The sequence below is a fragment of the Carlito syrichta genome, unplaced genomic scaffold, assembly GCF_000164805.1.
Source record: "Carlito syrichta isolate Samal-C Ts95f unplaced genomic scaffold, Tarsius_syrichta-2.0.1 Scaffold302431, whole genome shotgun sequence".
Taxonomy (NCBI): domain Eukaryota; kingdom Metazoa; phylum Chordata; class Mammalia; order Primates; family Tarsiidae; genus Carlito; species Carlito syrichta.
In genome coordinates, this window is record NW_007246527.1 from 284,293 (window position 1) to 306,381 (window position 22,089).

Here is a 22,089-nt window from a genome sequence, read left to right on the forward strand (position 1 = left end):
CAACGGTCTGAGGGACAGTGAACTGGCCCCCTGTTTTAAAAGTTTGAGGACCTCTGGTTTGGCCCTTGCCCACCTCTCCAGGCTACCTGTCACACCTTCCGTGTCCTCCAACGACCCCTGATGATCTGTCACTTCCTTAAACGCACTCCCCTGCCTCACTGGATGCCACTTTCTCCTTTACTTGCTTCATTCTTACTGATCTTCCAGATCTCAGGCCAAAAACCACTTCTTAGAGGAAGTCTCCCTGGCAGAGTAGACTGAATCAAATTCCTTTGATGCACTCTCGTGGTACAGTGTTCCATAATGCTCTAGCACTTTTGTAGGTTTATGATTAAACGTAAATGTGCCAGATTTTATTAAAATCTCTTTCCCCAACGAAATCTTAAGTTCTGTGAGAACTCATGATATTACTCTTCTGTCTCGTCTATCTCTTGTATACGTGTGAACATTTCCTGAGACATGGTGCTCCTCTCTTTTCTGACTTCATATCTTTCCAACCACATGGATCATTTTAGCTCAGAGAACTTCAAAGCCTCTACCCTCAACCTCAATTTCTCTCCAAATATCCTGGTAGGCAAGCCCAGTGGTTTTGCAACATTTTGCCTCAAACTACAGTCACAACACTTCATTCAGCAGCTTACTACCTACACACACGTGTCACAAACAAGTTTCATGAAATAATACTGTCACTATTGTTTTCCTGTTTGCTTTCATTTTTGAAATACTTGGTTATTCATATAATTCAAGATCCAAAAATAGGTTATGACCTGCAGTTTAAAATACAGTATACCAGATATTTCCACATGGATATATCTCTACGACCTCAAACATAATATGATTATTCCCCAACTCATTTCTCAATAAAGTTTTCTAACTAAGAAATATGATCATTCTCTTAGTAACCTGGGAACAACATGTTGGAGTTATTTTGGATTCTTCTTCCTTACCCAATCCTAACAGTTGCTGACACCTATTGGGGTTCTTCTCTGCAACGTATTGCCCCTACCCCATCCCCTCCATCAGTTCAGATATTACTGTAACCTGGACTACTGTAAAAGCCTTTGCAACTAAATCTTGCTTCCAGAATTTTCAAATAGGAGTGACATACACTTAAATCACAGTCATATCAGGGCAGAAAGCTAATTCAGCTCTCAGTCCCATTTCGACCAAGAAAGTAGTGGGTAAGGGACTGAAATGGATGTGCCTTCATCTACTCGCCAAACTCTTTAAATAATTCTATTTTAATCCAGGTTGACTCATGTTTGTAAAATTCCTATTACAACCCAGAGAGCAAACTCTGGCTGGGTGGTGATGACAGGCAGACTCACCCATGTCAGCAGTGACCATGGTGGACTGGTTTTCGGGGATGGAAACAGAAGTCTGGTCTTGGTCCATGCTCCGAGAATCCTCATTGACCTCATGTTGACTCTGGCTGAGTTCTGATCGAAGTTCTGAGTACTCATCTTCCTCCCTGAGACAAAAAGAAAGTCATGTGTCACTGACAGAGGATGTAAGATAAATCCCTAGAAAATGTGTCTTTTAGGAACAAGAATAAGACATTCAGAGAGAAAACAGATCTATACACCTGGCCACATGGACTAGGATTCCTTCCAAGCCTAATAGCCAGTCACAACTATGGTCAGTGTATGAAGCTGAAAGGTTGCTTCTGTGTCTACACTCATACCCATTAACCAAACAAGAGTCATCTCTTAGCCTATAGAAACTCTTCCCCTTCAAAGATTTCCCAAGAAAATTAGATTTTTTCACTCCCTTGAATTCTGAGGTGAAAAAGAATGAAGATTACTAGCACTGAGGCTAGTAATCAAAACAATTAGGAGTCTGGAGAATAGCAGTAGCATGCCCCATCATCTGGAGGGGCCCATGGGGGCATTCTTCTTGGAAGAGGCTAGAGGGAGGTGATGGAGTTGGAGTTACTGGGAAACCACCACTTCAACTGTGCAGATCAAACTGGACCTTTCAGCATGACCAAGAAAGACCAGGCTAACTTTCCCTGAAGAAAAGTTGGTGAAGTTGGGGCATAGGAAGAGAGGATGGGGGTGAGGAGAAAAATGGAATCAGTAGGTAAGACAACACAATTCAACGGTCTATTTCTTTCAGTTTGCCTTTCCTAATAGGAAGACATTTAAATGCAACCATATTTCATTTGCACATATACACCACCTCTTTCTCAGCCCTTCATGGAGCCCTTAGTCTTTGGTCTCTGAATTATACTATGGTCAAGTTAAGAAAACTAAGTATTATAACACATACTTCAAAGCACAAGTATTGTTTGTGTCACGTACACTAGACACAAACATGGAGAAAGCAAAATTAATCCTCTTTGAAGGATTTATTTTGCAAGTGAGTCGGTAGGGAAATCCTCAAGGGATTTCACTGTGGGGGTAGAAAGCCCACTGGTGTTTGCTCAGCCCCAGGGGGAGGATGTCTGTGAAGAAAGCTGAGAAGAAATCTTTTCAGCCTGGCCTTCAATTTATGTTATCAACAACCACGGGGCCAGAAAGTCTTTGGTCTCGGGTTCTGGGTAGACCAAGATGGTAAGTGGTAACCAGTTGGGCTTAGAAAAGAGGCATTGGAAGACACATCTACCCACAGCTCTTGAGAAATCAAAATTCTCCCAGGAAAGGGATTCAGCTGAGCCCCTGCCCATAAGGTATTGTTAATAAAGGTCACCCAGAAAACTGGAGTTTCAGTAGATATAAAGCCCCCAGCTATGCAAAGCATGAATTAGAAAGGGAGGGGTGAAGGCAAAAAATATATAGGTCAATGTTCTATGACTAAATCAGTGATTAGACATCTGCAAAACTCAACAATAATTAGGTTTAGGAAAGAAAAAAATTTGAAAGTCCTCTTAAGTCGCCTTTTTGGTTTAGAGAGTAATTGTGTACTGATAGATACATCAGCAGTCCTTTCAGTCAGCACTTAACATTTGGATTTTAGTTAATGGGAGATTTTGTGTATGATGAATAAATTACCTTTGTTGCATGGCCCATCTAAGCAGCTTTGGCTAGGCTAAGCGTGTCCTACAGCCAAGAAAGCAAGTGATAAATTCTGCTGTTGTTTCTCTGGTATAAACGGCATTTGCAAAATCTTTAATAGCCACCTTAAACCCTCCTGGCTTGGCAGGTTCCAAAATATATAGCTCCTGCCAAATCTCTTGCTTTGTAGTGAATTACTTCTAGGGATTACAAGGATGAACTTTACAAAGGAGTGAACAGGAAAGGGGTGGGAGCGGGAAGCTGTTAGTGTAGAAACATTCCCCACTGGGGTCAGAACACAGTGTGAAGAAGCACGACACTGCACTGGTAATGTCACCTCAGGAAGAAGGCTTTTGGAATCTAAAACTAAAAATCCCCAATCAACAAATGTGAGCAGAAAAACAAGGACAGGAAAGTAAAGACTGGATGGATCTGTCTTCCAGGAGACAAATAAGCTCACAATCAGTACAACCCCCACTGGGGTTGGACATAGGACAGACATCTAAGGCTGCCTGAGGGGAGTGACCAGAGAAGAACTAGGTGAAACAGCAGTCAAAAGGAGTCTCAAGGCAAGTATATTTTAGCTAGGTTGTGAGGGTGGAAGAATGCATGCAAAGGCTCAGAGGAGCTGTGAACATGTAGAGCTTGGAGAGGAGTGAGTGGTTTGCTACAGCTGAAAGCAGAGGGGCACAGGGTGGAAGCAGGAAGCTGGAGAGGTACTCAGGCTACTTGTTGATCAGGCAGTTTTGAGTAAAAGGAGAACGTACTGCACTGGAGGAGGCAAATAATCATGGTTAGATGGTAGAAATAAAAATACAATGTGGGAAGTCTAGGAATTCAGGGGAAGGAAAAAATGTGGCTAGGATCTTGCATGGAAACAGACAAAATGAGGAGGAAGGAAGTGCAGAAAGTCTATATTGTTGGCCCATAGGAAGGGATTCAGCCAAGCACTCCTGATCCCTGATTAAGTTCTTACTTTGGTAATCACAGTAAGTATTCTAGAACAAAATCAACATACACACAAACAAAGTAAATAGGAAAGTGGATAGGAGTGAATTAGAGGTGAAAAGCTACCTTGTGAAGAGACCAGGGAAGATTGTGTGCCACAAAGAACAAGGTATAAAAAGATTAAACCAAGCCTAAATATTAGGAACTTTATGCAGCCCTGCGGTCTCTCCCCATGACTTTTGCAGTTGTATTCTCATCACCTTTCATGGCCATTGTTCCTGAAAGGAGGGCGGAACCTGGGTCTGGGAAATGAACAGAATGAGTTTTCTCAAGGCCCCTCGTAAACTGACAGTTTGTGACTGCAGTACGTGCAGCAGACTGGTGACTGGGGTCTTCTCTATCATTCAGGAGAACTGAATGGTTCATCAGGAGCAATGGAATAAGTCAAAAACACTCTGCTGGTCCGTGGCAGTTTTACAAAGGCAGGATTTCGAACTGTGATTTTGAGGGGGCTCTACACAGCCTGGTGAGGGTGTTTGCCTAATGACAAAGCAGCGACAGCATCTCAAGATGACTTTATCGTCCACTTCCTTGGGTTGTATATATAGTCACTTTTAGCTATACATACTTTTCTCGATAAATATACATAGTTTTGAGATTTCTGAAATTTTTTGAGATTTGTGAAAATGTGAAAAAACTCACAGATGAACCACTTAGCCTATAAACATTTTTAAAAATTAAGAAAAAGTATGTCATGAATGCATAAAATAAATGTAGACAATAGTCTACGTGTTAATCAACTGCTTATGTTATTGGTAAGGCTTCCAGTCAACAGTAGGCTACTGGTAGTTGAGTTTTTGGGGAGTCAAAATTTATATATGGATTTTCAACTGTGTGGGGGAACTGTACCCCTAACCCCCACATTGTTTAAGAGTTAACTGTAATGTCATGGCCTAAGGAAAATATTTTTATGTTATTGTTGAATATTTTTAAAGATTCTCATTATTGGCTAGGAGTAGATGTTTTGATCAGAAAAGGAAAAGTCAATAGAAGTGCAATTCTTACCATGCTCTCCAGACTTCAAGCTGAGGTACCATGGAGTCAGCAGCATTTGACGAAATATCATGGCATTAACTATCCCCATCATATCTATTCGATTTTGGGGGTACATATTCATGCCTTGTGCTGGATTGGAATGATTTCTAGAGAAGACAATTTGACCGTTATCCACCTACCTTGATAGCTGCCCATCAACTATGGCCAGCTAACCTAGTCTATTTGACCTGGTGGTTTTTTGTTTAACCACATTCTGCCTTACAATTATAGGTAGACTTGTCTTGAAATGGCTGACTAGAGAACAAAGAATTTTTATTTTATTTTATTTTTCAGATTTAGGAAGGAAATACATTCCCTTCATTTTCTGAAACAATCTATTGCAGGAAATGTGAGTAAAGACCTCATTCTTCCTTCAATACCACCCCCTCTTACTTTTTCATACAGCACAGAAAAAGGTCATACTCATCTATGAATCTTTTGGTGAATAACAACAGATTGAATTTTGAAATGCTCTTCTATGGATATAACAATCCATCCTTGTCTCAACAAGATCTGATATAAGATCCATGTTCAAGAGTTTCCAAATATTGAACTCGAGTTTGATATATAACCACATAGGAAGATGGGAAGAGAGAGATATAGCTTATCTTTCTCGGTTTTATCTTTATTTCATTATATTTTACTTTTGAGGCTGTAAATTAATCAAAACAACATGTTTTGCAGGGAAGACAAAGGAGTTTTGGTTATAGTGTTTGAAATGCAGCAACATGAAGATGAACAGATGCAGTACACAGGTGGAAGTAAGGGTCCAAAGACAGGAGAAAGACCAAGCTCACAGTGCAGGCCTGAAAGCTTAGAGGTCAGACTGCATTATGATAGAGACTTTGGATATTATCTCTGTTTCCAAATGAGGGGCATTTTGCAGATGAGGAAGCAGAAGGGTTAAGTGTCAATGCTGAGATCACAGAGATAAGAGGGGTCAGTGCCTTGGGGCTGCTGCAATTCAAGGTGAAAGGAACAGGGGAGAGAGCTCAAGTTAGGAGCCTAGTCTGAGGATGGATGTTGGGAAAGAAGAGAAGATGCAGAATCTGCAGGGTGCTAGGGTTTTAAGAAGAGCACGTCAGGAAGGAAGGAAGACTTAAGGTCAAATTCTAGACAAAAGAACCAGTTAACAAGAAAAGGTTACTAGATTTTTCAGTTAAGAAATCATTGGTGATTTTCAAGAAAGATGTTGTAGCTCAGGCTACCATAACAAAATGTCATTGACTGGGAAGCTTAAACAACAGAAACTGACCAAGGTGCCAGGCATGGTCAGTCTCTGGTGAAGGCTAGTCCTGGCTCATAGACAGCTGTGAGAGAGTGTGTGCAAATTCTCTGGTGTCTCTTCTTATAAGGACAATATACCATCATGAGGACAATCAGGACATCATGAGGGCCTGCTATAGTTTGGATGTTTGTCCCCTCCAAAAAGGATGTTGAAATTTGATCTCCAGTGTTGGAGATGGAGCCTGATGGAAGGTGCTCTGGTCATGGGGGCGGATCCCTCACGAATGGCTTCCTGTTCTTGCTCTATTAGTTCTCTTGAAAGATTGTTTATGATGATAGGTAGGGGTCCGGTTTTGTTCTTCTGCATGCACAAAAATCAACTCTAAATGGCTCAAAGACCTAAACATAAAACCTCAAACTATATGAATCTTAGAAAACACAGAAGACTCCCTTACAGATATTCAAATATGCAACCAATTCCTGATCAAAATCCCAAAAGCCCATGCCATAAGAGTTTAGACAAGTGGGACTGCATCAAACTGAAAAGCTTCTGCAAAGCAAAAGAAACCATCAAGAGAGCAGGGAGACAGTCCACAGAATGGGAAAAAATATTTGCCAACAATATATCTGACAAAAGCCTAACATCATCCAGGTTTTACAAGCAACTCAAACGTGCTGAAAGAAAAAAAAAAGACCTATTAAAAAGTGGGCAAAAGATATGAAAAGACACTTTCCAAAAGCAGACACATAAGTAGCCAACAGATACATGATAAATGCTCAGCCTCACTAATCATCAAAGAAATGCAGATCAAAACCACACTGAGATATCATCTAACTCCAGTCAGGATGGTCATCATTAATAACTCAAAAAATATCAGATGCTGGAGAGGATGTGGAGAAAAGGGAATGCTTCTACACTGTTGGTGGGAGTATAAACCAGCACAACTTCTGTGGAAAAGTGTGGCAATTTCTAAAAGATCTAAAAATCGACCTTCCATATGACCCAGCAATCCCTCTTCTGGAAATATACCTGGAAGAACTCAAATCATGCTATGAAAAGATACCTGCACACGCATGTTTATCTCAGCATTGTTCACAGTAGTAAAAATATGGAACCAACCATGCTGCCCACTGAAAGTGGACTGGATAAAAAAAAAAAGTGGTACATATACACAGTGGAATATTATGCAGCCATAAAGAAGGATAAAATTATGGACATCAACTTGGATGGATTTACAGACTATCACACTCAGTTATCTATCACAGAAACAAATAACTGAGTACCACATGTTCTCACTCATAAGTGGACCCTGAACCTTTATCATACTACAAGAAAAGAAGTTGGCAGTAGAGGGACACTGCCAGGGGAGGGAGGTGGGCAGAGGTACATAACATCACTAAGGGTACCTGATCCTAAACCAGGTGAAGACAAGACCAATGGGAGGCTCAAACTTCATCTGTACATTGACCACTTATGTACCTAATCCTCAATTGTACCCCACATCTTTAAAAAAAAAAAAAATAATAATAATAGTAATAATAAAGACAGTTTGTTTAAAGAGCCTGGTACCTCCTTGCCCCCTAGTTTCCTCTTGTCATGTGATCTCTGCACATCCAGCTCTCCTTTACCTTCCCCATGAGTAAAAGCAGCCTGAGGACTTTACCAGGAGCAGATGCTGACACCAAGCTTCTTGTACAGCCTGCAGAACCATGAGCCAAAGAAATCTCTTTTCTTTATAAATTACCCAGCCTCAGGTATTCCTATATAGCAATGCAAATGGACTAAGACAGGGTCCCACAATTTTTACCTCCCAAAGGCCTCATCTCTAAATATTATCACAATGGGAGTTAGGGCTTTAACATAAAAATTAGGGTAAGGGGGCTGGGGGTAGGGGAGAGACCACAATTCAGCTCACAGCAGAGGAGGTCAAACTGCTGGGGTCAGAAGCCACATAGCGACTGGGCATAGTGGCTCACAACTGCAATCCCAGCACTTTGGCAGGCCAAGGCAGGAGGATCACTTGAGTCCTGGAGTTCGAGACCAGCCTGGGCAACATAAGGAGACCTCGTCTCTACAAAAAATAAAAAAATGAACTGGGCTACCCAGGAGGCTGAGGCAGAAGTATCTCCTGAGCCCAGGAGGTCAAGGTTGCATGAACTGTGATTGCACTCCAACCTGGGAGATAGAGTGACTTTGATTTTAAAAAAAAAGAAGCCAGACAGCACTGAGTTAATGAGGAAAGGAGAAATAAAGAAGAGAACAAGGACAATTCACGAAACTTGGTAGTGAAGGGTTGATGTCAGGAGAATAGCTTATGGAGGAGAAAATAACCTCCCTGAAAAATAAAAAAATCTCACATTTAATTTGCTTAGACATTTTTTATTTTCTTTTCAGATCCTAAGTGAGCTACTGATGCATTTTTCCACTTCCCCTGTTCCATTATTCAATCTCCCCAAGTCAGATGAACATTAAGAAAAGCCACTCAGATAGTTAAGTGAAAAAGCACGTATTACAAAATTGTGTGTTGTACGATCCAATTTATTTAAAATATTCATGAATAAATTTTTTTAGAAGGTCATATGTATAAAATGCTCAATGTTTCTTCCTAGGAGATAGAATTTAAGATGCATTAGGTAGGTTTCAGTTAGGAAAACAAACTGCACTGCATGTTTCAAGTAGACAAGGTTTGACTTAGGCAGTTCTATGTTTGCAGAACCACTGGAAGGGCTGGAGAAGTGAAGGGTGGGTGGAGGCCACCAGCGATGTCAGGTTTACGATCTGAGTCGTGGACCCCTCAGAGGTCAGGAAATTGCTGCTGGCTTCACACCTGCCCGCAGCTCCAAAGTCTGGCCAGTTGATGCAGGACCCCATACCCACCAAAGCCTATATGTCAGCTGCTACCACCATGGCATGAGGGAACATGACTCCCACTTCCCTCTGCCTTCCAAACCCATGTGAATGCATTGCATTGGCATAGCTAAAACTGTATTCGGATACAGTTGATAAAGGGGTCCAGGAAGTAGTCCCCAGACTCCTTTGATTCTGGAGAGATCAGAGAGGAAGGGAATGGAATCATGCCCCAGATGATATCCATCATAATCTACCCTCTTTGGCTGCTAAGTGACTGAACATGTGCACTTGCTTAGCCATACTAAAATTTCCAAACTGCAAGAGCAATGACACCAACCTTCTGTAACCATCCCTCAATTCAACATAAATAGGCTCATCTTCTCAAAATGGGAGACCCAAAGTACCATCAGTTGCTGTGATCCATTGTGAAGTGGTCTTCGTTCTTCTTGTAGTTCAATGTAACCTGACTACTAAATTGTAAGTATCACCAATACCAACTCACTTAATAGTAGAAAATAAGAAAAAGGAAAATGCATATATACATAAACAAGCAAGAAAATATGCATAGTCTATGTATCGTTTTGGCAACTGATCGTGAAGCTTTAGTTGACATCTATAGCTTCCTTCTTCTAGTAGGAAATCCGTATTTCCTTTGTGTTGGGCCAGCATCTCACCAGGTTAAAATTAGTTATTTACTTAATGAAGCAATCCAAAATATTTATTCCTGAAGAGCCTTTAATGGTCTTACCTGTACTGGGTTGCCCTAATCGACTAACTTTTACTACTGGACAATTACTAGAAAGTATCCTAGAGAATTTCACGTTTCAGATATAGTACTTATTGCCCCAATTTCCCCTTGATAGTCACCCAGCAAGTAGAATAACCCCTTTTTATGGTTGCTGATTCAGTAGCATGGGTGCCTCAAAGGGCCAGACGGCAGTCAGCGAAACCATTATTGCATTCTCTGGTGGAGAACCCTCTAGTGTTGGGAACTAAGACTCCTAAACTAGCAGAGCTCAAAGTTGCAAAAAATAAGAAGCAATACTTCTTAAACTTGATACATGACAGATGCTCACATTTTGGGGATACACAGGATATTTTGATATTTTGATATAATGTCTGATAATCAAGTCAGGGTAACTGGGATATCCAACACCTTAAACATTTATCTTTTCTTTATGCTGGTAACAAATTATTCTCTACTAGCTTCCTTGACATATACAATAGTTTATTTATTTATTTATTTATTTTGAGTTGGAGTCTCACTCTGTCGCCCAGACTGGAGTGCAGTGGCCGCTCCCGGCCATGGCCACCCAGGCTCTACCTGCTGGGCTCCGGTGATCCTTCCACCTCAGCCTTCCAAGTAGCAGGAACTACAGGTGCATGCTACCACGCCCAGCTAGTTTTTGATTTATTGTAGAGATGAGGTCTCGCCAAGTTGCCCAGGCGGGTCCCGAACCTGCGGGCTCAGGCAATCCACTCACCTCAGCCTCTCCAAGTGAGGGATTACAGGCTGAGCCACCAAGCTCGGCTTACAATAGTTTATTTTTTACTACGGTCCCTCCACCGATTCATTGAACACTAGGTTTTATTTCTTCTACATTTTTGTACCCATTAATCATTAATCAATCTCTCTTCATCACCTCTCTCCTTCTAACCTGCCCAGCCTCTGATAACCACCATGAAATCTACTTGCTTAGCTGCCACATATAAGAGAAAACATGCAATACTTCTCTTTCTGTGTTTTGACTTATTTCACCTTACATAATGATCTCAGGTTCCATCCATATTGCTTCAAATACAACTTCATTCTTTTTCTTTTTTTGAGTTGGAGTCTCACTCTGTCGCCCAGACTGGAGTGCAGTGGCAGCTCCCGGCCACCGCAGCCTCGACCTGCTGGGGTCCAGCGATCCTTCCGCCTCAGCCTTCCAAGTAGCTGAAACTACAGATGTGCGCTACCATGCCCGGTTGATTTTTTATTTATTGTAGAGATGAGGTCTTGCCAAGTTGCCCAGGCGGGTCTTGAACCCATGGGCTCAGGCAATCCACTCACCTCAGCCTCCCAAAGGCATGGGATTACAGGCTGAGCCACGGAGCCTGGCTAATTTCATTCTTTTTCATGGCTGAATAATATTCCATTGTGTATATATACACGCCACATTTTCTTTATCTATTTACCTGTTGATGGGCACTCAGGAGGCTATTATAACAGTGCTTCAATAAACATGGGAGTACAGAGCTCTCTTCAATACACTGATTTCCTTTCTTTTGGCTATATATCCAATAGTGGAATAAGTAGATCATGTTATAGCTCTATTTTTAGTTTTTTGAAAAATCTCCATACTGCTTTCCATACTAGCTGTCCTAATTTACTCACCAATCACCTTGCCAGCATCTGTTATTTTCTCCTTTTAGCAGAAGACATTTTAACTAAAGTGAGATAATTTCTCATTATTTTGATTTGCATTTCTCTGACAATTAGTGATGTTGAACACTTTTTCATATATCTGTTGGCCATCTGTAAGTATATTCAGATCTTTTGCTCATTTTTAAATTAGATTTTTTGGTTGTTTGATATAGAGTTCCTTACAGTCTCTATTTATTAATCCCTTGTCAGATGAATACTTTGCAAATATTTTCTACCATTCTGTAGTTTGTCTCTTCACTTAGGTGACTTTTTCCTTTGCTGTGCAAAAGCTTTTTAGCTTGATGTAATTTCACTTGCTTATTTTCTCTTTTAGTTGCCTGAGCTTATGAGGTCTTACTCAACAATCTTTGCCCAGACCGGGTTCCTGAAGCATTTCCTCAAAGTTTTCTTCTAGCAGTTTCATAGTTTCATGTCTTAAATTTGTGTCTTTAATCCATTTTGATTTAATTTTTATATATGGCAAGAAATAGAGTTCTAGATTCCTTCTTCTGATACAGTTATCCAGTTTCCCCAACACCATTTACTGGAGACTATCCTTTCCTCAATACATATTCTTGGTACCTTTATTGAAAATTTGTTGACTGTAGATAAGTGGATTTATTTCTGGATTCTCTATTCTGGTCTATTGGTCTATTTTGGGTGGGGCGGTTTGGCAGTACTATGCTGGTTTGGTTCCTACAGCTTTGTAGCATATTTTGAAGTCATGTAATATGATGCCTCCAGCTTTGTTCTTTTTGCTCATAATTGGCTTTGGCTATTTGGGGTCTTTTGTGGTTCCATATAAATTTTAGAATTTTTTTTCTATTTCTGTGAAAAATCCCATTGATATTTTAATAGGAATTACATTGAACCTATATACTGCTTTGGGTAGTATCAACATCTTAACATTAATTCTTCTAACCTATGAGCAAGGATTATATTTCCATTTCTTTGTGCCGTCTTCAATTTCTTTAATGAGAGTTTAATAATTTTCCTTATAAAGATTTTTCACTTCCTTGGTTAAATTTATTACTAGATATTTTATAATTTTTGTCACTGTTGTAAATGAGATTGCTTTCTTGATTTCTTTTTCAGATTGTTTGCTGTTGGTAAATATAAATGCTACTGATTATTACATAGTTGATTTTGTATACTGCAACTTTACTGAATTTTTTTTTATCAGTTCTAACAGCCTTTTTGCAGAGTCTTTAGGGGTTTCTAAATACAAGATCATGTCATCTGTAAACAGAATAATTCTGTGAACGAGGATAATGTGACTTCTTCCTTTCCAATTTGGATGCCCTCTAGCTCTTTCTCTTGCCTAATTACTCTGGCCAGGATTTCTGCATTATATTGAATAATAGCAGTAGAAAGTAGGTATCCTTGTCTTATACCAATCTTTAGGGGCAAGATCTTCACTTTTTCCTAGTTCTGTAGGATATTAGTCATGGATTTGTCATAGATGGCCTTGTTATTTTGAGTTATGTTCCTTCTGTACCCATTTTGATAAGAACTGTATTGTAAAGGGATGTTGAATCTTATGAAATGGTGTTTCAGCATATATTGATAAAATCATATGGTTTTTGTTCTTGATTCTGTTAATGTGGTGTATCACACTTATTGATTTGCTTATGTTAAACCACACTTGCATCCCTGGGACAAATCCCACTTGATTACAGCAAATAATCTTTTTACCATGCTGTTGAATTACTTCTCCAGTATTTTATTGAGGATTTTTGCAGCTATGTTCAGTGTTGTTGGCTTGTAGTTTTCTACGGGGATGCCAAAAAAAATGTATACACATTTTAAAGAGATGTTATCTATGTATTACTTTTCAAAGCTGAATTGAAATATGATAACAATATGCAGTATGACATTTGCTCATATGTGCTTCCACCATTTTCTTTGACTGCCTTGCCAGTCACATGGTAAAGCTAGCATTCATTTGATTAGTGCCATATTTTGAGTGAATGTCATTGGGAGGCTGAGGTGAGTGGATTGCCTGAACCTGCGGGTTCGAGACCCGCCTGGGCAGCGAGACCTCATCTCTACAAAAAATCAGCCGGGCATGGTAGCACATGCCTGTAATTCCAGCTACTGGGAAGGCTGAGGCGGAAAGATCACCGGAGCCCAGCAGGTCGAGGCTGCGGTGGCCGGGAGCAGCCACTGCACTCCAGTCTGGGCAACAGAGTGAGACTCCAACTAAAAAAAAAAAAAAAAAAAAAAGTGTACACATTTCTTTGGCACTCCTGGTATTTTTGTTTTGCTCTTGTTTGGTTTTGGTATCAGGGTACGGAAGCAATAATTTTTTTTTTTTTTTTTGAGTTGGAATCTCACTCCGTCACCCAGGCTGGAGTGCAGTGGCATGCTCATGGCCATCCCAGCATCGACCTGCTGGACTCAGGTGATCCTTCTGCTTCAGCCTTCCAAGTAGCCGGAACTACAGGCGCATGCTACCACACCTGGCTAATTTTTTGATTTATTGTAGAGATGAGGTCTTGCCAATTTGCCCAGGCCAGTCTCGAACCTGTGGGCTCAGGCAATCCTCTCATCTCAGCCTTCCAGAATGCTGGGATTACAGGCTTGAGCCACCATGCCTGGCCAGCAATAATTTTCAAATGTAGGTTTTTAGGTGTATGAATTAGAAGGGCCATTTTTACTTTCCTTTTTGCTCCCTGAATCAAAAAAATGCAATACTGTATGCTGTTGCTAGTTGGGAGCATTTACTATATCTCCAGGGCAATGAAAAAGGTTATCTCTCAGTGCCTTAACTATGGATTCAGGATATAATGCTACCTGTCACCTGACTGTCTGCTATGGACTAAATTGTATCCCATCAAAATTCTTATGTTGAAGACCTAAGCCCCAGTGTGATGGTATTTGGAGATGAGGTCTTTGGGAAGTTTAGATGGGGTCACGGGGTAGAATCCTCATGATGGGACTAGTGCCCTCATAAGAAGATATATCAGAGAACTTGTTTCCTCTTTCTCTCTTCTCTTCATGTGAGGTCACAATAAGAAGGTGGCCATCTTCAAGCTGGGAAGTAAGCCTTCAATGGGGAGCAGAATTAGCTGGTGTCTTGATCTTGGCTTTCTCAGCCTCCAGAACTGTGAGAAAGAAATTACTGTTGTTTAAGCTACCTAATCCATGGTATTTTGTTATAGCAGCCCAAGCTGATAATACACCTTCATAAGTCCCCACTCTGACTTGTATACTACAGGTATTTTGAATCTTCAGGGACTATCATTAGCTCAAATTTAGTGTCCAATAATCACTCCAGAATATGGTTATCTCTTTTCCGCACTGCAAATTCTCCCTTATAAGTGGCTACAGTTCTCTTTGGAAAGGGTAGAAAGAAGATTATACCTACTCTTGGCATGGAATTATATATATTTTATCTCCTTCATCCAGAGGGCTCTGAGTCTATGAGCTGGGTCAGGTAAGGAAATTGGATAAGAGGTCATGATTCTCTATTGTGATGTCAAGTCTGTTTACCAAACTAGAGTTTTTTTGACTACAAAGATCAAGTAAAACTTTAGCAAGCTGCCCATTTATATCAGTTATAGAGGCCTTATGATTAATTAGTCACTACAATTACTGTGGCCCTGTTGACCAAAAACTCCATTTGAATAATATCATCTCCCACCCCAAATTCTCGATTTCTTAGGCCTCTGAACTTTTTCTACATATACTAGGAAAGCTGCAGCATTTTGACAACATTTAATATAGGGTCTTCTGTTGAGCCTAGTTTTTCTGTTAATCACACACTGCTGAAGCTAACACCCTGAATCCAGAATCTCTTGCAGGAACAGCCATATCAAAAAAATTCATCACCAACCCAACACTGCATTCCTTACTCCCTGGTCTAGAACCCTTAGGTTCTAATCTCACAAATATTCAAGTTTCTGTAAATATAAATTAAAAGAATCTTCAAACCTTTTGGTATTTTAGCTATATCCTCCCAGGCAGGATTTTTTTTAGCCCGTTGGGACATAAAATTTGACTATGTTTAGGCCTAAAAATAAAGCTGAAGGAAATAGAAATGGGACATGAATATATCTGCCACCCCATACCTGAAATGAGACTGTTAGACTCTCCAAGCAAAGTAGGACTAGCTTTATTAGATGGGGAGGGAAAACTGCTTCTGTAGGAAGGGAAGCTCAGAGAGATTTGTAGTTTTTAGGAAGTACATTTGAATTCATTTGAATCTTCCCAAATGTTCCCGTTCAAATTCTCACCTTTTCATCTTTTCCTACCAATGCTTAATCTTCACTTCAGTGATCTATGTGGCTATGAATTCAATTTACCTGCATGAGTTCAGCAACCTGCAGGATCTGATTCCTGGCTACATTAGATTCCTGTGACTATAAGAGATGGGAGAGTCTTCTAGGGCAGTTAGGAAGTCCCTTGTTCTTTGATTGTGACCTGAGATAAAAAGGTAAAGCTATGAGATTGTCATTTTCTTCCCTTAAGCAATTCAGTTTTGTTTAAGTGTGGACACACTATAGCTTATATAAACTATTCCCTTATTAGTGATTATTTAGATTCTCCAATAATTTCTTATTTCAGGCCAGATTGAAGTGATAAGGAAGTTTATAACAGTACCAGCATTGTACCTAACCAATATGGTTTACTTGTACAGTTAGAGCTCATCCAAGGTGCCTAGTTCCTACAGCACTGGGCCTATCAGAGTATATTAGATGCTGAAACTGTGATGGTTAATTTTGGATGTCAACTTAACCGGACTAAGGAATACCTAAGAGAGTTGTGAAAGCATATTTATGGATGCGACTATAAGGATATTTCCAGAGGAGACTGGTCTGTGAGTTGGTGGACTGAGCAGGGAAGATTCACCTTCTGTATGGGTAGGAACTATCCAATTGGCTGGGGGTCTGGATAGAACAAAAAAGGCAGAACAAAGGTGAATTCGCGCTCTCTCTCCTGGAGGTGAAACCTTCTTCTTTTGCCCTTAGACATCAGAAATCTAGGCTCTTCAGTATGTGGACTCCAGGACTTGACCCTAGTCCCCCAAGGTTCTCGGGCCTTTGACTTTAGACAGTGAGTTACACCACTGGCTTCCCTGGTTCTGAGGCTGGTGGACTTGGACTGAGCCATCCTACCAGCATCTCAAGGCTCCAGCTGACAGATGGCCTGTTGTGGGACTTTTCAGCCTCCATTATCTCGTGAGTCAATTCTCCTAATAAATCCTCTCTCATAGCTCCATAACTATCTCTATGTCCTATTGGCTCTGTCTTTCTAGAGAACTCTGACTAATGCAGATGCAAAACCAACCTCCTGAAGTCCTGAGGGCTGGGAAGATGCCTTAGACTCAGGAGCTCAGGACAAGGAAAGTCTTATCTCACCAATCCACATGTCTAGATGTCTTCCAGTCTTGCAAGGACTTCCCTCAAAGAGGGGCCAGCTCATTTTCATAATGAAAATGGGCAGAATTTAATGTGACATCTCCACAGATGTAATCTTCCTTTTTTTTTTTTTTTTTTTTTGAGTTGGAGTCTCACTCTGTCACCCCAGACTGGAGTGCAGTGGCCACTCCCAGCCACCACAGCCTCTACCGGCGATCCTTCCACCTCAGCCTTCCAAGTAGCTGGAACTACAGGCGTGTGCTACCACGCCCAGCGAATTTTTGATTTATTATAGAGATGAGGTCTCGCCAAGTTGCCTAGGCAGGTCTTGAACCCGCGGGCTCAGGTAATCCACTCACCTCAGCCTCCCAAAGCGCTGGGATGACTGGCTGAGCCACCGAACCTGTTTGTAATCTTCCTTTAAATGAAAGGTAGCAATAAATGTTTATGATCAAGAAGCTCATGTATTTTAAAATGCAGCAAAAATTAGCCGGGTTTGATGGCATATGCCTGTAGTCCCAGATTCTTGGGAGGCTGAGGTGGGAGGACTGCCTGAGCCCAGGAGGCCAATGCTACAGTGAGCTGTGTTTGTGTCACTACACTCCAGCCTGGGTGACAGAGTGAGACTCCAACACACACACACACAAAATAAAAATATAAAGTGAAGCAATCTGGCCATTACATTCAACTTAAACATCCTGAAACTGAGTTTTCCAGGTCATGGGTGATTCATTTTTTTCACAACTCACTGAGCCCACTTGCTTTCACTTTTTCAAGTGTTCAAAAGCTCAACGTGTTTTTAACAGAACTTACAAATTTGCCAATGCTCTCTGTCAGGCTGCTTTAAATCTGCTATAATCATTTCTTGGGGCTGAAAATTCTTCTCCACTCATGCACTTCTAACCTACAATCATTCTGAATACCAGGCTACAATTTAAAAGCGTTGAGCTTCTGAGTTAGAATATGAAATTTACTTTGTGGCTCCAGTCAGTGCTAAGTTTTCCATGATTTTGCCCAGAAAACAGATGCCCATCAGTGCCCTCATCAAGAAACCCCATCATTACAGTGACTCTTGGAGTTGGAACAAAATGCATCAAAAGTTTTCTCTGACTTCTAGAGGGACAGTTTAAAGTAGCTGCCCCTAAAACTGTTTTAACTGTGGCTCATATAAGCATCCAGGGAACAAAGCACTCTTTTTCCAAAAAGGTAGGTGCCAACCATTTGCTTTCCTCAGGCTGTTCCCTGAGCACTGCCAGGAAGATAAAAAAAGTTCTCATCCTTGGCTAAGTCACTTAAAGCAAACCCCTCCTCTGAACAACAGGGTAGACACAACCAACTAAGCATTGCATGCAGGAGACTTGAGGGCCAATTGATTAATGACCAAGGAAGGCAGAATCCTTACCATCCACTTTTACAAAAAGAAGATTAAACAAAGGAGGAGCTATTCCAGGTTCTGATTCCATCTCTAATCTCTGCTAAATGTAACTGCAAGTGTGACTTACTACTTTTAAGCCCCGGTTTTTTTCACTACTAAAAGAATGGGTCAAATCTTGCCCTTTGACTCAGGAATCTGGTAAGAGGATAAGTCAATGTGGGTAGAGCAATTTGAGGTAAGCTTAAAATATAATCAGATTATCTAGAAGCCTACATAATGCTTAGTTATAAGCTACATTTATAAACCTTTCAAAATCTCCAAGGAGGCACACAGTTTGCACATCTAGAGTAGACCTGGTGAATAAAAGGGGTGGTGGGGATGCTGGTCTCTAAGACAGAATGGGCTCCATTTAGGACTCATTAGTAACACATTTCACTCAACTTCTGATTCCAGACCCTTAGCTATAAGCTGTGGATCACCAGTCCCACACTGTCTGCCTTACAGGGCTATTGTGAGGATCAGAATCAGAATAGAGTGATAGAGGTGAAAGCACATGGCTAGCAAAGCAAAGAGAAAGTATTTTATAAGCTGTATAAGTCTTCCTTACAAAGAAAACGTCACATAATACATATGGGGCTACTTCAACTCCAAGACAGAGAGGGCAGGGTAAACAGCCTGTGTACCTGATGGTGGCGCCCTGCAGACGGTCTATCTTCTTGTTGAGCTCTGCAATGACACTGTGTAGCTCTGTGATGCGCTCCTCATACCGCAGGGTCGTTCGCTCCTGGACGTCCTCATGCTCTCTCATGAGGTGGGACTGCTCACACTGGGAACAAGAGAACAGGACCAAAGTGCCGATGAGTGGGTGAGTCTAAGTTTTATGGCCTCAAATCATTAAAACCATAGCAATGAGCATGCCCTGAATAAAACACACACCAACTCATAGACTGGCAATCTTGGAAAACACATCGACAGCTACATTTTACAACAGTCCTTGTAGACGTCAGAGCCTTGCCTTCCTGGCACTCCTTCTCTCTTGGGGACATGGTCCCTCTGCTGCTGCACACAGCCTTTGTGGGACAATCCAAGCACCTTGCTTTCCTGCAACCACAAAATGGGTGAGTGGCCCAAGCTAGATACATCAGATACCTTCTTTGGGAATTTGCATCTTGAGCGAATGAACCCAAGGTTGCATGGAGCTGATTCATTGATAGCCCTGAAGAGAGTATCCCTCAGTTCCTGCTACCTATGTCCCCAGAGCTTCCTTCCCAAGTTCCTTTATGGCTTTTCAATTTCCCTTTTACCCATTCACACTTTTTTTGCTGAAGTTTTGCCAGGGTTTGTTTCAGCTACTTCTCAACCAAATAATCCTAAGTGGTATGACACCATGTCTTATTTGGCTAGGTTACCTGCAAACTTGATGCTTTCCAATATCCTTTGCTCACAGGTCGATAATAATCTGTCCAATATCTTTTAATATTACCAATATCCTTTCTAATAATCTTTCCAATATCCTTTCCTCACAGACGAATAATTCCTTACAACCAAGCAATTCTAAATGGTATGACACCACGTATTACCTGCTAATTCAATGCTTTCCAGTATCTCTTCCTCACAGACTGTAAGTTCCTGGAAGGCAGAGACTAGGTGTTTTCATTATTTAACCTAGCACTGGCACATGGCTGGGTTCACGGTGGGTGATCTATAAGTGTCAGGGGTGATCAGATGAGGATGTAACACACTGTTAGGGAGACTGCCTAGCAGCAAGACAAGAGGCCGAGGTGCTTACCTTGTTCACAGTGTGATGGACTAAGAGGCAGCAGATGTTACAAAAACATTTTGTAGCCAGAGTTTAAATCCTGAGGAACCTGTTCACCTCTTTCACTTCTCTCTACTCCCCTCAACCTCTACCAGTCACTGTGCATTTAATCTCATTTACATGATAATAAAACACTCCTCAGTGATGGAACAAAGTAGTCTCATTTGTGTCTTTGTCTACTATGTTCGGCCTTGATTAATTTCCTGTCAGCAGAGGAATTTTAACTCCATTTTCCACAAGGTTTTCTTAATGCCAGGGAGCCATGTGTGCTTGCCAGATTTGTACCTTCAGGCCTGGTGGCAGGCAAGAAAAGGGTAAGATTTCTCATCCGTTACCTCTCATACCCTCCCTCAGTCTGCTAGGTTTCCGATGGCATAACCCAGGGCAAGGACAAAAAGCTTTCCAAGACAAGCGAACACTAAGCCTAACTCAACACTGTAACTCAGCAAAGTACTCAACAAAGTAAGTCTGACAAATACATTGGTATAAAATACTGTAAAGGCCACACCTCAATAGTTTGATCAGTATTCATGTAACCTCCTGAGGGTTACTCAGGGCTCCAGATTGGAGGTCTAAAGTTGTTGAATGTTAGTGGGATAGGTACTTTCAGGAAAATTCTGATGTGAACTACCTCTCTCAGTGACAGCCTGAAGCATTAAATAACTTTCACTCAAGGTCAAGTACACAAAAATAAGTGGGAACAGAGGCAAGGATTACGGCTGAGGGAAAGGCACACCTACATGGAAGCTTTCTTAAACAGAGCAGTACTGTCAAGGACCACAAGTACTCTTTCCACGAATCCAGGCCTTTCAAAATCCATGACCCATTACACTTTAAAAGAGACAACAAAGTCCACAAAATGACATCCTCTCAAAGACAATTTCTGCTAATAAATGAAAGTTTCATATTTCTCTGAAACACATCAACAGCAGAAAACTGTTCCTCTCAGCACCTGCAGAATATCTATGGGCTCTTGCTATTCATCTTTATTCCCAATCTCAAAAAAAAGTGTGTGTGTGTGTGTGTGTGTGTGTGTGTGTGTGTGTGTATAATGTGGTAGGCCCAAATTGTAAAGGGCTTGTGCCAAATGTTTATCTAAGGGTTCAGCAGAGAGAGATACTGGTTTATTACACTTTTGAAGGGTCACCAATGGCAGTGGGTTGGTGATGATGAATCTGTGCCTCGGGACAGTGTAGCAAACCGTTTTATAATCAAGCAATTATTCAAATTCCTATACAGTGTTTATAATCACATTGATTAAAAGTGACAACTGCGTGCTCTTTAGGTTGCTTGGTTACCTGCATCCCTACTGGTTAATCCCATGACTTGAAATAGGGAATATGCATATCCTGTAGGGACCAGCCTTGGCCAGGGGCTGTTCCCTGGGGGAAGGACAGAAAAAAGCCATCCATGAGGGAAGGAGGCCTGTCCAGACACTTACCCCACAATCCATTCCTACATGGACCTCTTTTTTACCTTTATCATCTTTGTGTAACATGGATCTTTTGCAAGTTCCCTGAGATGGACCTCACAGTGTGTATGTGTGGTGTGAACACGTGCATTTGTAGCAGATACTCTCTCAAAGGTCACCAGTTCCAGAGAGTGACACGTTACAGAATAATGCCCAGTCTCTGAACTGGATCTGGCCTACAAAATGCTTCCTATGTTGCCACTTTGCTCATTCCTCCTCTTTGGTTTTCCACATTCAGTTCTCTAGGGCTACAAGTTACTGTGAACCGCCTTCTACTTACATACTCAATGAATTCTACTCTTCCTTAATTCCCCACTCATACTTCCTTCTTTGAAGTCTTTATAGGTCAACAAGCCACTACCATCACGTAGGCTGACAAGAAACTGCAAAATCCAATTAACAATAAAAATGCGAGAAACGTACGTGGTCAATTGATAACCTCCAAAGACCACTCTTTTGGTCCACCCTGTTATTATACCCATAAGTGTAATAGACCAGTGTTTCTCCCTGATGGACCTCTGTGAGCTGCCTAAAAGA

At 41.1% G+C, this 22,089-nt stretch overlaps 1 protein-coding gene across 1 annotated transcript in view; it reads right to left on the bottom strand.

Annotated features, from left to right (window-relative positions):
- MCC (mutated in colorectal cancers) overlaps positions 1–22,089 on the bottom strand; it is a 295,908-nt gene that overhangs the window by 100,152 nt on the left and 173,667 nt on the right. Inside the window, exons 3-4 of the mRNA XM_008056655.2 lie at positions 18,946–19,088; positions 1,329–1,471 (exon numbers count right to left, since the gene is read on the bottom strand). Of these exons, the coding sequence (XP_008054846.1) occupies positions 1,329–1,471; positions 18,946–19,088 (286 nt within the window). The remainder of the gene's footprint in view (positions 1–1,328; positions 1,472–18,945; positions 19,089–22,089) is intronic.